General features: G+C 36.9%; 1 protein-coding gene across 1 annotated transcript in view; it reads left to right on the forward strand.

The window, feature by feature from the left end:
• Window positions 1-1,220: 1,220 nt before the first annotated feature.
• The window catches only part of LOC111194592 (zinc finger MYM-type protein 1-like), a 41,005-nt gene continuing 23,578 nt past the window's right edge, over window positions 1,221-18,647 (forward strand). The window contains exon 1 of the mRNA XM_049465206.1: window positions 1,221-1,368. Within this exon, the coding sequence (XP_049321163.1) occupies window positions 1,221-1,368 (148 nt within the window). The remainder of the gene's footprint in view (window positions 1,369-18,647) is intronic.

The following is an 18,647-nucleotide window of genomic DNA, read 5'->3' on the forward strand; positions in this document are numbered from 1 at the left end:
AAAGTAAATTCAACTTATCTGGGCTCACAGTGTAATAAATAGACAAAATCCTTTAATTTTCCCAAAAATCATCAGTGTGGCTTATGTATGAATTCTTCCCACATACAGAGGTGACAATATCGGACTGTAGCCTTCTGCTAACCCTGGCTAGCACTGCTGGAGCAGCGTTATCATTAGCTGCTAACTGTGCTAAGCGCTAGCTCTTTTATCGTTCAAAGGTGAGTATTATCAGCCTGTAGCCTGCTGTTCACCCCAGCTAGCACTGCTGGAGTAGCATTAGCATTAGCTGCTAACCATGCTAAGCACTAGCTCTTTCACCGTTCAGAGATAAGTATATTGAACTGTATCCTGATTGCTTACCATGTTAAAACAAGCTACGTGGGACGAACCGCTAGCTAGTATCACACTGACTTACCGTTACACTCTAGGTTCCTCAGTGTAGCTCTGTCTGGCAGCTTTAGCCGCCAACCCCGGCTAGTGCTAGCTCCTTTGCCATTCAGAGTTGAGTATACCAGGCTGTAGTCTGTGCATTTACTATGTTAAAACAAGCTATGTGGGATGAACCGCTAGATAATATCACCTTAGCTAACTGGAACACTCATGGTTCCTCAGTGTAGTGCTGTTGTGCGAAAATTTACTGTTAGCCGCTAATGCTAATGCTGCTGCACCCAGCCTTAGTGGAAATCTGGAAATCTATGCTTACTGTACATAAACAGAATAGCTTTACTCAACCAAATAAACAGGAGAGACTTTTTCAGGAGAGAAATCTTTGTAGATTAGCATCCAGCACTCGTTTTAAATTCAAAAGAAAATGTTTTATCTTTTTTTTAGAATTACATTTTTTTTTTTCTACTTAACTTATCTTAACTGTACAGGTCTCTGGGGATGTAGATTTCATTTTCCAGCAGGACTTGGCACACTGCCCACACTGCCAAAAGTACCAATTGGTCTTATATAATATTCAAATTTTCTGAAACACTGATTTTAAAAGAAATATATATATATATATATATATGAGTTTCACATTTTGAACTGAATTACTAAAATAAAGTAACTTTTCATTGATATTCTAATTATCTGAGATGCACCTGTATTATCAAATTAAACAATGACCCAATTAAAACAGCAGAATCGGCACCGTCATCATCTTTCAGATCAATTAAGGCCCTGGAAATGCTGAGTAATGCTGTGGTTGGTTGGTTCTAATGAAGCGATCGAGGATGTGGCACCTCAACCTCCAGCATCTGGCTTCGCTGGCCCGTAATTACAGCGTTCCTGCAGATAGCGCTGCTTTGTGTTTAATGTGTCGTGAGGGCATTGCTAAGATGGCAGAAGTGATTGATAAATCAGATTCCCGGCCAGCCGTCCGTAACAATTAACTCGTTTAAACCGCGCAGGAAAACTTCACGCCGTGATATCTGCACTCCATTACTCGATTACTGCTGGAGTTTCTCACAGAGCTCAAACTTCTTCTTTCTTTTACTTAAAAAAAAAATAAATAAATAAAAATGATAACAGCAGAAAGCTAGACTTCCACATCAATCACTCTGATGCAATCAGTCTTCTTCCCAGAGTTCAGCTCCCTGAAAAACAAGAGTTTCAAGCAAAAAAAAAATATATATATTCTTATATACTTCTGTTTGGTTCAAGGATTCACTTGACTTCAGTTTCCTAAGCTGTAGTCGAGCCTAGGCAAATGCGGATTGAGCAAGCATAACATTATGACCACCTTAGTTCTGGAAAAAAAAATAGGAGATCACTTCAGTTTCTGAATCAGTTTCTCTGATGTTGCTATTTTTTTTATAGGTTTATGTTTGAGTAAAATGAACATTGTTGTTTTATTCTATAAACTACAGACAACATTTCTCCCAAATTCCAAATTAAAATATTGTCATTTAGAGCATTTATTTTTTTTATTTGCAGAGAATTAGAAATGGGTTTTCAGACCCCAAATAATGCAAAACAAGTTCAGAAATCAATATGTGGTGGAATAACCCTGGTTTTTAATCACAGTATTTTTGTAAAATGCATCTTGGCATCATGTTCTCCTCCTCCACCAGTCTTACACACTGCTTTTGGTGGATAACTTTATGCTGCTGTACTCCTGGTGCAGAAATTCAAGCAGTTCAGTTTGGTGGTTTGATGGTTTGTGATCATCCATCTTCCTCTTGATTATATTCCAGAGGTTTTTAATTTGGTAAAATCAAAGAAACTCATCATTTTTAAGTGCTCTCTTATTTTTCCAGAGCTGTTAAATCATTGTAAAATTACAGCGACATAAAAAAAAACTATTTTTTTCTGTTTGTTAAAAACATTACAATTCTAGTGCATCCCCAAAAAATTTAAATATCATTGAAAAGTTAGTTAATTTCAGTAATTCAGTTAAAACTGTGAAACCCATTTATTATATAGATATATTAAACACAGAGTGATCAATGAAAACCCAAAAGTCAGTACCTCAGAAAAGTTGACTATTCTACAAGACCAATTGGTAATTTTGTCAGTGTGGGCAGTGTGCCAAATCCTGCTGGAAAATGAAATCTGTATCTCTATAAAAGTTGTCAGTAGCAGAGGGAAGCTGTAAGATATGTAGTGCTGTAAGATTTTGCGGGAAAACAAAACTGCACTGACTTTAGACTTGATAATAAAACACAGTGGATCAACACCAGCAGATGACAGACATGACTCTCCAAACCATCACTGATCATCAGTAAATCTTACATTTCATTGAAAAGAAATCAAGGGAGCAGAGTCTGGAGGAAGCTTACAGTAAGCTTAGATTTCCAATATTAAGAGTGAGTTTTTAGTGAAGTTTCTCCAGCACTAAGGCTGGGTGCAGCAGCATTAGCATTAGCCGCTAACCGTAGTGCTAGTGGAGCGTAAATGCCACCCAATAAAGCTAGACTGAGGAACCCAAGGCGCTATCAGCTAGCGGTTCATTCCACATAGCTTGTTTTAACAGAGCAAACACAGAACAGACTACACTCCTATATACTCACCTCTGAACGGCAAAAGAGCTAGCACTGCGCTTAGTGGCTAATGCTAATTCATATAAATCTGTACTTCAGTGGAGTGGCTTTACTGCTCCTTAATACCTGACTGGTAAAATTCTTACACAAGGCGCACTGTTGAATTTTTGGGGAAAATTAAAGGATTTTTAATGTGCCTTATAGTCCGAAAATACAGTATTGTTATTTAATTCTGTCTCATTCTGTTTGTTACCAGTGAAATCAGTGTTCCTTGCTCAGTGTTAGACCCTGTTGTGTCCAAGGTGAGATCCAGAAGTTCAGCATTGTTTACTCGTGACCTTGAAGACCAGTGTCTCCAGCCTGAAGGTCAACAAACCAAAACCTTGAACCTCCGCAGAGAAATTTACTGCAGCTAACCGGAGCACAGTGACGGTATCATTAAATGAGCAGGAGATACTGTGATACATTGGTTTAAAGAAAGTTCTTGCTCTTGATAATAAAACACAGTGGATCAACATCAGCAGATGACATGTCTCTCCAAACCATCACTGATCATCAGTACATTTTACTTATTTCATTTAAAGGAAATCAAGGAATCAGAGTCTGGAGGAAGAGTGGAGAGACACACAGTCCAAACTGCTTGAGTTCTAGTGTGAAGTTTCCACCAATCAGTGATTAGTGTGACAAAAATGACAAAAAACATAAGAAATCTGTCTTTTTCACGCCATTAGTGTTAGCAAGATAATGCGTAACTTTGATAGAAGCACAACACTCCCTCATCTGCTAATTTACCATGGACAGTTGGTATAGATCCCTCCCTCAGAAGAAGTCTAATGGCTAATCCTGTTTTTGAATTTCTTTATTTCGGGGTATAATTTGTTGCTTTTTCAGATCTTTTATCTGTATCTATATTTCTGTGCTTGTTACCGATGAGCTGAAGACGCTGTATAAAAGTTTTTTTTTTAGGATGTGATGGAACTGGAAAGATCTAACCTCAGTATGAACCCAGAAGCTGCAGTCAGTCAGAGTGTGTTTTTGCAGTATGGTGTTATAGGCTGCTATATCTTATTGTCTTCATTTGTTTGGGGGTATATATATATGGATATATATAGATATGGATGTCTCTTTTATGAGTGTTATTGGAGTTAGCTGGCTCTGGCAGACTGTAGGAGATATTTGGTTGGTATTTTTTCTCTCCGGAGTCGTCGGGGGTTGTGGTGGTGAATGAGGAACGCTGTGCTCGGCGTGGAGCTGTGTGGAGGGCACAGGCAGGGGGAATGTGAAGCACATTTTACATTAATACAGTCCAGGGAACAGAGTCTATTACCAGCAGGGCATGAATTCATTCCGGCAGCTGCTGGATGGGAATTAAAATCATATCCTGCCTTTTCCTCTCTTTCCACAGCCTCTGCACAACAACTTGTTGAGTCTGCCGCGAGCCTCGACTCCGAGACCCTTTTTAAACATGTATTTTTAGCTTTCCGCTCACTTGTTTTGGCGTCTGGAACAATGAATGTCTGGTAGTTAACGGCAGAGCAGAAGAGAGACTACCGGGGATCTGAACTCTCGGGTGGAGGCCGGTTGCATCAGGGTGATTGATGCGGATGCACTTTTCGTTTAGCTTTTCTGAGCTTTTCTGCTGCTTTTGTTTTGTGAGGGATGGAAGGTGAAGTCCTGAGAGAAGAATCTCCAGCAGTAATGAAGAAACCGAGGGCAGATATCACGGTGTGAGGTTCATGCACAAACATGTTTCAAACTGTCCAGAAGAAATGCATCATATATGCCAGAGTATTTCACCATTTTATGTATCGGTCTTACTCTTGGAGATTTAATGGATACATATAAGTGATGCAATGCCAAAGAAGAACCACGTTTCTTCTCTGGAATGAAACTGAAACACCTGGTTTTAGAGCACAATAATTGATTGTGGTGACGGACAGTTCTGGTGGAAACAGGAGAGTTGAGGTGCACATTGAATTCTGCCGTGATTTGATCAGCCGTGGTTTTATGTTTTTTGGATGCAATCCGGGTTAGCACCCGAACATCCCTTTCAGACAGCTTCCTCTTACAGCGTCCACAGTTAATCCTGTTGGATGTGGTTGGTCCTTCTTGGTGGTATGCTGACATTACCCTGGATACCGTGGCTCTTGATACTTGATCACAAAGACTTGCTGTCTTGGTCACAGATGCTGCAGCAAGACGTGCACCAACAATTTGTCCTCTTTTGAACTCTGGTATGTCACCCATAATGTTGTGTGCATTGCAATATTTAGAGTAAAACTGTGTTGAGTGCTCTTAACCTGCTAATTGAACCTTCACACTCTGCTCTTACTGGTGCAATGTGCAATTAATGAAGATTGAACACCAGGCTACATACAGCTATGATATGTCAAATTAAGCTTTTATATGAGTGTGTAACACTTTTATTACTGTCAAGACATTATTATAATGAGGCATAATACAATTTACTTCATGTTTAAAAAGCATATAAAAAATTCACTTCTCTTAAAGTCAGTAATGACTGTATATAAGGCTTTATAATGTTACACACTTATATAAAAGCCTAATTTGAGAAATCATAGCTGCATATTATAATGCATTATACTAAAATATACCAAATCTGTGTTATAGTGCATTACAACACTACATTGTACAATGTTGTTATGAACAGATGGTATAAGGCATTATAAGCCCTTTCTTTATAAACCCTTATACTTGTAGTTTATAATGTGTTATGAATGTCACTGTAAGTACTTGAGTTATTATACAGACTTATGACAGTCATTATAAAGTATTATGCATGTCATATTATGCATTATAAATGCATTTATGATACATTATGAATACAGGGTTCATAGGAAGTTTTACCCAAATCACTTAAATAGAACCTGTCTGACAGCATGAAGCAGATAAAAGATCTCAAGGTAACACTTTCTATGAATGTCATCTCTATTAGACTCTATAACCACATTCATAACATATTATAATGCAATCATAAGGCATTATAAACATGGCTATAAATAATTATAAAAATGCATAACCCATTATAGCCATGTTTTTAAAGCATTATGATTTGTGATCATAATACATTATAAGCTGTGCTTACAATATATATGTTAAAATCGTATATATATATATATATATATATATATATATATATATATATATATATATGTATATATATATATATATATATATATATATATATATATATATATATATATATATATATATATATCGTTAATAATGTAGTCCCACAATGAAAATCTGACACTTTACTTAGAGCGCACAAAGACCAGTTATAATACATTATAATTGTCTATAATTAATATTATATTCAAGACAAGAATAATTAATGAGTATATAAAAAAATATATTTATAGGATTATTGAGGGTGTGTTTATAAGTTGGAAGCTGTTTTAGTCATGATAAAGTCTGTAAGCTGGGACTGAGTTTCTTGGTATTGATGTATAACATGTTATAAACGCAGCTATGAATGCATTATAATCACAGTTCATGATGCATAATAAACATGGCTATAATGAATTATACATTTTTATAAATATGTATAGCCATGTTTATAACGCCTTATGACTGTATCACAATGTGTTATGAGTATCTTTATAGAGTCTTATAGAGATGACATTCATAGAAAGTGTTACCGATCTCAAAAAGCAGCACATTATTATTGAACAATAGAATTTAACAATAGAAGAAAAAATGTCTAAAAAGTCACTGATCATCTATCAGTCTGGAAAAGGTTATTTCTAAAAAAAAAAAGTCATTTCTAAAGCTTTGAAACTCCAGAGAACCACAGAGATTCACTATTATTATTCACTACTGGAGAAAAAACATGGAACACTGAAGAACTGGTGAACCTTCCCAGGAGTGACCGGCCGACCTCCTAAAATTACTCCAAAAGGGCATGAACAACTCATCCATGAGGTCACATAAATGCTCTAAATTACAATATTTTATTTGGAATTTGGGAGAAATGTCGTCTGTAGTTTATAGAATAAAACAACAATGTTCATTTTACTCAAACATAAACCTATAAATAGCAAAATCTGAGAAAATGTATGTTAAAGTATAAAGAACTTGTTTTTTTGTTCGTTTTGATTAAAAATGTAATAAATGAAGGGTCTCAGACTTTTGAAACTCGACCGGATCCACCACATGACCAGTGATTCCAGGTTAGTGAAGCTCAGTAGGGTAGATGAAGAATTATGTTCTTAATAAGAACAGAGAGAAATTTCCAAACCTTCCTCCCCGTATATTTTATTTTATATTTGTTCCCTCAGACAGACTCTCATATGGGTGAGTTGTGTGAAGCTAATACTCAGCATGCCCCGCATAAATCAGCTCATATTGCACAGAGCGCAAGCCTTTGATTAAGCATAATTTTGATTAAACCTCACTAAAGTCACCCGATTTCAATTCGTCAGTCCTGTAATGTCCTCAGAATGGCTTCAGCTCCGTCCCAACTTTCTATAAAGTGGCCCATAAACTCAATAATAATGATGTTTATGAGTTGCTGATGTGTTGTGGCAGGTTTATAAAAAACAACAAACAACAACTGCGACTAAAGCGGGGATAAAAATGGACCGGTAATTTGCTCAAAGGCACAACGGTTATTAAACGCCATATATCTTCATAGCAAGCTTTACTGCAGTACTGGAGGGGCACCATTACACACAAGCGGACAATAAGGCCTGGAATTCATCATTTATCCCAGCGTCTTCAATCGCTCTAATCTGTGTAATGTGTCACTGTAGCCGAAGATAAACGGCTTTAGCACTGTGACCTCCTCTCAACCAATCAGAACGTCCGAAGATCTCATATAGCCTTTTGGAGATCCCTTGTAAAAGGGAAGTTTACTTAACATCATTAAACGTATGTTCAAATTATGTAAAAAAACTAAAAGTACATTTTCTATATTCTATAAATGGCATATTTCGCTAAATGGGTTCCATTTCTGTCTCAGAAAATTACTTTAAAATACATTTTATTATTAAGTATAGTATCTTGTACATTGACCTAATTGCAAAAGTAAGATATGTATTTAAAACATTAATAAAAACTCCTCAGAACACTGAATAATAATAAAAATAGCATTTGTTACCTGTTACCCAACTCTCTAACTATAACTATAAACTTTACCATGAAATATATAATTATAAAATCCTTCAGAGATGTAATTTTATCATTTTATTTTGTTGTGTGACTCCAAATCCCATCTATGCTTTAAAAATAAATCCATAATATTTTGATTAAAATACACATTTTCAATAAACCATGGGACAATTCTCACTCCTGTTATTGAAACTCACTCCTGTTACTAAAACTCACTCCTGTTACTGAAACTCACACCTGTTACTAAAACTCACTCCTGTTACTGACACTCACTCCTGTTACTGACACTCACTCCTGTTACTAAAACTCACTCCTGTTACTGACACTCACTCCTGTTACTGACACTCACTCCTGTTACTGACACTCACTCCTGTTACTAAAACTCACTCCTGTTACTGGCACTCACTCCTGTTACTGAAACTCACTCCTGTTACTAAAACTCACTCCTGTTACTGACACTCACTCCTGTTACTGACACTCACTCCTGTTACTAAAACTCACTCCTGTTACTGACACTCACTCCTGTTACTGAAACTCACTCCTGTTACTAAAACTCACTCCTGTTACTGACACTCACTCCTGTTACTGACACTCACTCCTGTTACTGACACTCACTCCTGTTACTAAAACTCACTCCTGTTACTGGCACTCACTTCTAATATTGTAACTCAATCACTCTAATCTGTGTAATGTGTCACTGTAGCCGAAGATAAACGGCTTTAGCACTGTGACCTCCTCTCCACCAATCAGAACGTCCGGAGATCTCCTATAGCCTTTTTGAGATTCCTTGTAAAAAGAAAGTATATTAAGACTTAAAACTATTAAAAGTATGTTCGAATTATGCACAGCAAACTAAAAGTACATTTTCTATATACACAATAAGGAGCATTATCCACTAAATTGGTGCCATGTCTCCAGGAATTTTCATGTATAAATGTGCACACAAAATAACTTTAAAATACATTTTATTATTAAGCATAGTGTTTTGTACATTGACCTAATTGCAAAAGTAAGATATGTATTTAAAACATTAATAAAAAACTACTTAGAACTCAAAAAAAATAGCATTTCTTACCTGTTACCCCACTCTCCAACTATAAACTTTACCATAAAATATATAATTTATTAAAATCCTTCAGAGATGTAATTTTATTAATTTACATTGTTATGTGACTCCAAATCCCATCTATGCTTTAAAAATATTTTTTTCTATAATAAATCCATAATATTTTGGTTAAAATACACATTTTAGTTGTGTCCCTGGGTTTTTTCACTCAGTCCTGTTACCGTTACACATTACCCTGATCATCTGAAACATCTGGATCATTCTTCAACAGGAAATGACATCTACAACAGGAAGTGGCATCCACAACAGGAAGTGACATCATCAGCTGGTTCTGCTGAAGATCATGGGAAGACCAAAATTCCCTCATTAGTTTTGTTTCTGTATATTTGATCTTATTGTAAAGATGACTGAGGAGCTCAATCTCAACACTCAGTCCTGTTACCTAAATTAATTCTTACATCTTACTGGTTTATTTTTTAAATACTATTTTTGGGAAAATCAATAGAATGTGCTTAATGTGTCCTCATGCTATAAGCATAGCTGCCATCTAGCTATTTTTCATGTTTTTGCTAATTCTATGCTAAAAACTCATTCCTGTTACTTTCATTCCTTTAACTCATAACATAAAGAGTAACACAACTGAGTGCCAGTAACAGGAGTGAGTTTCAGTAACCGGAATGGGTGCCAGAAACAGGATTGGGTGCCAGTAACAGGAGTGAGTGCTGGTAGCAAGAGCGAGTGCCAATAACAGGAATGAGTTACAGTAACAGGAATGAGTTACAGTAATAGGAGTGAGTGCCAGTAACAGGAGTTAGTTCCAGTAACAGGAGTGAGTTTCATTAACAGGAGTGAGTTCAAGTAACAGGAGTGAGTGTCAGTAACAGGAATGAGTTTCAGTAACAGGAGTGAGTTCAAGTAACAGGAGTTAGTTCCAGTAACAGGAGTGAGTTTCATTAACAGGAGTGAGTTCAAGTAACAGGAGTGAGTGTCAGTAACAGGAATGAGTTTCAGTAACAGGAGTGAGTTCAAGTAACAGGAGTGAGTGCCAGTAACAGGAGTGAGTTCAAGTAACAGGAATGAGTTCCGGTAACAGGAGTGAGTGCCAGTAACAGGAATGAGTGCCATTAACAGGAGTGAGTGCCAGAAACAGGAGTGAGTTCCAGTAACAGGAGTGAGTGTCAGTAACAGGAGTGAGTGCCAGTAACAGGAGTGAGTTCCAGTAACAGGAGTGAGCTCAAGTAACAGGAATGAGCGCCAGTAACAGGAGTGAGTTCCAGTAACAGGAATGAGTGCCAGTAACAGGAGTAAGTTCCAGTAACAGGAGTGAGTTCCGGTAACAGGAGTGTCAGTAACAGGAGTGAGTGCCAGTAACAGGAATTGGTGCTAGTAACAGGAGTAAGTTCCAGTAACAGGAGTGAGTTCAAGTAACAGGAATGAGTTACAGTAACAGGAGTGAGTGCCAGTAACAGGAGTGAGTTCAAGTAACAGGAGTAAGTTTCAGGAACAGGAATGAGTATTGTCCCCTAGTTTACTGATTTATTAATGTGAATATTAGTTATATGTAAACCACCTTTTTCTAATTCTGTTCGGTTCATCATTTATCTATTTGTATATTATATTGTATTTAAAACATATTGAGAAATGGCTAAATATGCTGTAAATATACTAAGAGATGTATGTACTTAATAATAATAATATATTAATAATATATTAAAAGTACATTAATATTATGCTTTCATCAAATGTTTGAAAGTAAACTTTGATCATACTTTTTAAAAAAGTACAATATAGTGTATTTAAAAAATAGACTACTATGAAGTTCACTTTTATTACTTTTAATGTAATTCAATATACTATATACTAAAATACAATAGTATTTTAGTACAATATACTAAAAGACTTATTTCCAAATATACTTTTGTACATTTTTAGCAAAGTCTGTTAAAAACAGCTGTAGTTACAGTAGTTCAAACACTTAAAGTACAATGTATCATGTAACTTTTTGGAAAGTGAATTAAATTACTACTACTAATTTAAAAAAAAATAAAGTAAATTTGTAACGCGCTACAAATTGTGGTACAGTATATTAAAATATATTTTATACCCAACGAAGTATATACTAGAAGTGTGCTACTTACAAAAGACAGGAACAAGAAGCATATTTGTACTAAATGTAATAAAAATAGATCACATATTTTTAACAAAATAAATTCTTACTACCTTTATAATCTACCTGGTGTATAATAAATAGTGATACAGTTGTAATACTCATTAAATGTATTATAATAATTTTACTGTAAGCATACTTAAAATATGGGGTTACATACTGTACATGAAGTAGTTTAAATGTTTAAATGTTACTTAATTATATTTAAAACTTTAGTTCCATTTTAGTACAGTTAAATACACTTAGCACAATTTAAAAAAAGCAAGACAGTATACTATTTTTATACTGTAATTAAAGTATAATAAGTACAAAAAAAAGTTGTTTCATTTTAGCACTCTTTAAATATACTGATTAATAATAATGTGGCTACAAGAACACTTTAGTGCACTATAGCATAATAATGCTTAATGTACTTTAATCTACTTTCTTTATGACGTTGTACAACCTTTAAAGAGCCGATTCAAAACTCTTTCAACAACCACAAGTACACAGAGAAAAAAGCTGTGATCACCTCCGCTGGGAGCAGCACTGAAGGCCACAGATCACCGAGCGTGGAGCGTGGAGTGTGGGGTGACTTTACCAAGCCGGCCGGTTAAAAACACAGTAAAAATCCTCCTCTAGATCTCCTTCCTCATCCAGCACCCTCTCCGTCCTGTCCTTAATCAGCACGGTGACATCGCCGGCGCTGGAGGCTGCTCCTACGGCCCAGCGTAATTGGAGCACAGCAGAGTGACCCAGTATAATAGGATTACACTGAAAGCACTTCAGAGGGGAACTACAACTGTTCTCCTTCAAGTCCTCTTCCTGCTTCCTGCTCGGTGGGCGCTGGATACGGCAGCTTGGGCGGACGCGCTAAGTGGAAAGAGAGAAGTACGTCGTAAAGCCGAGGAAGGAGATTCCGGGGTTTGATGGGCGTTGGGAACATGAAGGCGATGGAGTGGTCAGCTCAGATTGATCGAGTGGAGCGCCAAGGACCGAGGACGAGGCTTCTGTTAAGCTAACCAGTGAAATAACCTATGTAGGATGAAACGGTGTTGAGAAACAATGGTACAAAAGAAGTAGTCTTGGTGCAGATCTGACTGAAGCAGGGATTTTCATTACTTTAAATTATACCACAGTTAGTTTCGACCCTGCAATGTGATTGGCTGAGAGGTGTTCTATGAGTGACATTATCAGCCAGTAATGCACTGTAACTGAAGCTCTCCATGTATTACTCTGCCACATACAGATAATCTAGCATTGATGCAACGCTTGCAAACCAAATACAAACCAAATGCGATGCCATTAAACACCATTATACACCACTGGATCCCATAGAGGCACAGTGCAGAAACGCCATGTCTCCAATAGGCGGCGCAGACAAAGACGCGGTCCCACAAATAAATAAATAAGCCCAGCGATTCAAAAATTTGCATTATTACACACATTATCAGCCACTGATATCAGGTTAAGAGCTGTTAATATTAAAATAAAAGCGTTTTTATATTTGTTTTATATTAGATTTACTGATTTAATATAGATTTACAATAGATACATTTTAGTACAGTTAAGTACACTTAGCACAATTTAAGTAAGACTTTTGTACAATTTTTATACTGTAATTAAAGTATACCGTATTTTTCGGACTATAAGGCGCACTTAAAAACTTTTAATTTTCACAAAAATTGACAGTGCGTCTTATAATACGGTGCGCCTTTTGTATGGATTTTACTCGTCAGGTTGTAAGGAGCAGTAAACACACACTCCGTGCAGCGTTATAGAGAGTTTCAGTGCTATACAGAGTCCAGAGCCGTGCAGCTCCGAGGCTGAGCAGCAATAGCATTAGCTAGATGCTAACCGCTAAGCTAGCTAGCTTATTCACTGAGATCAGTATTATCTAAATTTTACTCGTCAGGTTGTAAGGAGCAGTAAACACACACTCCGTGCAGCGTTATACAGAGTTTCAGTGCTATACAGAGTCCAGAGCCGTGCAGCTCCGAGGCTGGAGCAGCAAATAGCATTAGCTAGCTTATTCACTGTTCAGAGATCAGTATTATCTAAATTTTACCCGTCAGGTGTAAGGAGCAGTAAACACACACTCCGTGCAGAGCAGCAATAGCATTAGCTAGATGCTAACCGCTTAGCTAGCTAGCTTTTTCACTGTTCAGAGATCAGTATTTTCTAAATTTAGCACTTTTAATACTGCTGGAGCAGTATTATTAGAGTTAGATGCTAATCGCTAAGCGTTCACCGTTCAGAGGTGAGTTATCGGCCTGTAAGTCTGTGCTGCTTTGCCTGGCTAGCATTAGCTAGATGCTAAGCGCTAACTCTCTCAGAGGTGAGTTTTATCAGCCTGTAATCTGCTTGTTTACAGTGTTAAAACAAGCTACGGGGGACGAATCGCTAGCTAATATCTCACTGTCTTACCAGAACACGCAGGATTACTCAGTGTAACGCTGTCGTTTAAGTTTGGGTTAACTTTACTACTTTAGGTGACTAGCTAGCGTGCTAGCGGATAGCTATGCTAACGCTGGTGCAGCAAGCCTTAGTGGACATCTGGAAATCTAAGCTTACTGTAAATAAACTGAAGCACGTTACTCACCCAAATAAACAGTTTTCAGGAGAGGAATCTGTGTAGATTAATATCCAGCACTCGTTTGACTTTGAAAGAGCTAGATTTGTATACTGAGACGCTCCACCGGCAAGCGACCACCCCCGGTGGGGGAAGGGAAACATGGCGCCACCCCTGTTCACTTTGATATAGGCACCCTTTCTAGTGTCACTTAACGCGCCTTATAATGCGATGCGCCCTATGTATGGAAAAATAGCAGAAAATAGGCGTTCTTTGATAGTGCGTCTTATAATACGGTGCGCCTTATAGTCCGAAAAATACGGTAATTCTATTTTATCACCCTTTAAATATACTGATTAATAATAATGTGGCTACAAGAACACTTTAGTGCACTATAGCATAATAATACTTAGTATACTTTAATCTATTTTTTTTTTCACTGTGGATGACCGTTAAAAACATTATGATGGAACTGGCACTCATCAGGACCACCCCAGGAAAGTAAGAGCAAGAGTTTCCTCTGTTGTACAGGATAAGTACATCAGAGTTACCAGCATCAGAAACCTATTAAGTTTAAACTTTTTTTTAATGGTACTGTATATCAGGGATTCTGTTAAATACCAGTATTTGACCAATAAAATCTCAATTGCTCAACTCCTCAGTTTCTGATACTTTTGAAGGTCAGAAATTCATATTCGGCAGATAAATTCTAAATAAAGTTCTGCAGTGTTTATTTTAACTCCAGTATATCTCCCGATCATTTACTGACAAAGCCTCCACCACTATCATGTTTATTCTGATCTGGCGGTCAATAAAGACGTTTGCCGTCCGCGATAATAATAAAAAAACACAGAACACTGGACTGATAAATGCTCTCTGATTGGCTGTTCGAGGCACGGTGTTCCATGTCGAGTGCATCTCAAGAACATCTTGTAATTGGATAACACAATACATTTCCTCTCTCTGTATTAGCATGAATATATGACTGGAATTTCCTTTATTGAAGCTTCCTGGACGCTGTGACCTCCTGCTGCAACAGGTTACATCAGCCTCCATTAGATATTACTGGGTATCTCTGTTCAGAAGATGCTCAAGCTCTTTATTATGTGAGTCTTTGTTCTTTTTTTCAGTGGATATTTGTTGTAAAGCTTTGGTTTCTATGTTGCTCTTATTGCTTTTTCATCCCTTGTTCTCCATTGGTTCCTCTCAATGGTTTGCCCTCATGCATGGTTAGATGGTTAATGCTTTGGTGTCTAGGTTTTCTGCGTGGTTATTATTTCTTAAGCTTTTGAGTATTGGTTTCTCTTGGTTGATCTTCATCATTTTCCTAAAATGTTATGTAAACCCTTTGAGGTTACTTGGATTTCTGCATAAATTGGTTATTAAATTGAGTTAAATTGTTTTAAAGGAACACACAACTATGCTATGTGTGTAGAAAGAAGTCAGAGCTCACCATCATCAAAACCTCATCCCAACTGTGAAACATGGTGGAGGGGGCATCATGGTTTGGGGCTGCTTTGCTTTGCTGCCTCAGGGTCTGGACGGATTGCCGTCATCAACAAAAAAAATGAATTCCCAAGTTTAGCAGGAAATTTAGCAGGAAAACTTAAGGAAAAAAGCAGGTTTGAGACTGAAATGACACATTTAACGCGTCTTTGAAGGAGAGATTATTATTTTATTGTTTTCCACAATTAATCACAGATCCTCACTGACAAGTGATAAGGCTGCAGTTTTTTTTAGAAACAGTAGATTTTATATCTAGCTAAATAAATACTTTATCCCACTGAGTATTTGTGACACAAGTGCTGGAAAATTTTTTTGGTATGAGCTAAATCCTTGGTGGAATGTTTAGAAAATATGCGCAAGTCAGTCTGTAGGAGGCACTGGTAACTAAGGTAAGATGGATAAACACTTCAGAAATGAGTAGCGTTTTCAGATATTTTAGAATAAAAAGATACGATTACGCTATTTTGGAAATCGCATTAACCCTTGTGTGGTGTTCGGGTCTGTGGGACCCGTTTTCATTTTTCATCAAATGATACAAAAAAAATATTTTTCTAACTCAAACTCATTGGCATTGGCTCATTTTTTGTGAAAAACATATATCAAAACACATTTTCGATAAACACACACTGTACACCCCCCCCCCCCCCCCCCCCCACACATACACACATTTATATTACATACAGTATGTTTGGCCAAGGGCTAATAAACATTGCTTCATTTGTAAATTTGAAACTGAACAAATTTTCTACTCATATTTTGAGTTTAATTCATTTTCTTTTACATTTTATTAAAAAACTAATAAAAAAAGAGTAGCACTTTTTGAAAGAAATGTAACATAAGAAAGGTAAAGGGCAAATATTAACCATGTAAGCTTATGTTTATATTGCTTGCAATTTAGGTGAAGCGAGCATGTGTAAAGCATTTTAATGTAGAATTGATTAATTTTGCTGAATTAAATACAAGTAACAAAGTAAACGAGTAACAAAAATATGAACACCACACAAGGGTTAAAGCTAAAATTAACCAAATTAAAGCACTCAATTTCAGTAGATCTTCCTTGCATTCTTAGGAAGGGTTCTGCTTAGTGGTTCTTCCTTATAGGCTCTAAGTGAGCTGTAATTGTTTTTGAAACTTGGTTCTTCTTCTCGTTGTTTTTTCTTGTGTTAATATTAAAGATGTTCACATTTTGTGTCTCGTGTGTTCTACTCACCATTTCCTCCTTGTGTTTTAGGCTAAGGTTAAGATTATTAGGGCTCTAGACCCCAATGTCTATGAATACTGTGTAGTCAGAGGTGGAAAAAGTACTGAAAAATTGTAATTAAGTAAAAGTACCTTTACTTTGCTAGAATTCTACTCAAGTAAAAGTAAAAGTACCCATCTAAAAATCCACTCGAGTAAAAGTAAAAAAGTACTCAATTTAAAATGTACTTTGAGTAACAGTTACATAGTTACTTTTAATTATTTGATGTAAAAAAGTACAAACAAATCATAAATTAAATCGTTTTTAATGAACTATTATTCCACAGGATAAAATCTCCTAAAAGTCGCTAGAATGATGTCATTGCCTAATTTGCACAATACATGTTTTTGAAGCTGTAAAGGATTAACATTGTGTGAGAGAAAAAAGTGAGTAAAAAACACTCTAAATATGTTAGAAATGATACAAGTGAACTCCAACAAATGAACAACTTCTGTTGCTTTTTAAATAGGAAAAGAGGGGCGGGGCTAAACTCAGGGGAGTCGGTGGTGAAAACTAAAACTCAGAGAAAATCTATTTTCAAAAAAACACATCGTCCTTAACTGTAAATTCGAATTAATCGATAAAATCGATTAATCGCCCAGCTCTAATTCAAACAATTGTTTTTTTTTTCTTAGCATTTTATTTTTTACTCAGTAACGGGGAGTTTTCCAATGTAGTAAAGTAAATTACTTGTGTCAAAATGAACTTCAGTAAAAGTAAAATTACCTATTTTAAAAACTACTTTAAAAATGACAAATTACTCATAAAATCTACTCAATTACAGTAACTTGAGTAAATGTTATTCATTTTTCCTTTCCACCTCTGTGGGAAAAAAGGACTAAATTGCCACTGCAGCTCATTTCAATGGAGACACTAAGCCAAAACTGGAGATTAGCCACAGACTGGAGATTAGCCGTCTAGATCGAGATCTCAGAGCAGCACCGTCTCAGTTTAACCTCCTGACTCGGCGAGTTGGGTCCAGGCCGAGGCTGCGGGTGAATGAATAAGCGGGTAGATGTTCGGGAGGCAGCTGGACGAAGAGGCCTGGACTGGCACGCTGTGTTATTCCTGGCAGCGTGATTTATGGCGTACCTTTGCTGGGGTGAAGCAGCGTTTGTAGACCGGGCTTTCTGCTGGAAGACTTGCAGGTGTTAATGAATACATTTTGCCAACATGAGGACCATTGACTTCCCCGGAGGGACACGTTAATGCTTCATTTGGGAGCAGCCGAGGCAGTTAGAGCTCGTTCCGGAGCGGAGGCAGCGTAGCCTGTCGGCTCTGATCACCCGGCTTTGTCCCAATCATGACAATTCATTTAGCTTTAAAATACGGACCCTTTTTAAGTGGGCAGGGATTAATTGGACATTACAGGTTCCTTCACTGTAAATGAAGGAGGCGGTGTAGTCTGCTCTGGACCACACACCTTGATTTAGATTTTGCTATTTATAGGTTTATGTTTGAATAAAATGAACATTGTTGTTTTATTCTATAAACTACAGACAACAATTCTCCTGAATTCCACATAAAAATATTGTCATTTAGAGCATTTATTTGCAGAAATTGAGAAATGGCTCAAATAATGTAAAGAAAACAACAAGTTCATATTCATAGTTTTCAGTTTTAAGAGTTCAGAAATCAATATTTGGTGGAATAACCCTGGTGGTTTTTAATCACAGTTTTTTTCATGCATCTTGGCATCATGTTCTCCTCCTCCACCAGTCTTACACACTGCTTTTGGATAACTTTATGCTGCTTTACTCCTGGTGCAAAAATTCAAGCAGTTCAGTTTGGTGGTTTGATGGCTTGTGATCATCCATCTTCCTCTTGATTATATTCCAGAGGTTTTCAATTTGGTAAAATCAAAGAAACTCATCATTTTGAATTGATCTCTGGAGCTGTACATTTCTCCCCAACACCAGGAGGGTGAAGACTAGCACATGCCTCCTCCGATACATGTGAAGTAAGTCAGACTCCGCCTCTTTTTGAGCTGCTGCTGATAGCTGTAGCATTGCCAA

Source organism: Astyanax mexicanus, chromosome 1 (genome assembly GCF_023375975.1).
Source record: "Astyanax mexicanus isolate ESR-SI-001 chromosome 1, AstMex3_surface, whole genome shotgun sequence".
NCBI classification, from domain to species: domain Eukaryota; kingdom Metazoa; phylum Chordata; class Actinopteri; order Characiformes; family Acestrorhamphidae; genus Astyanax; species Astyanax mexicanus.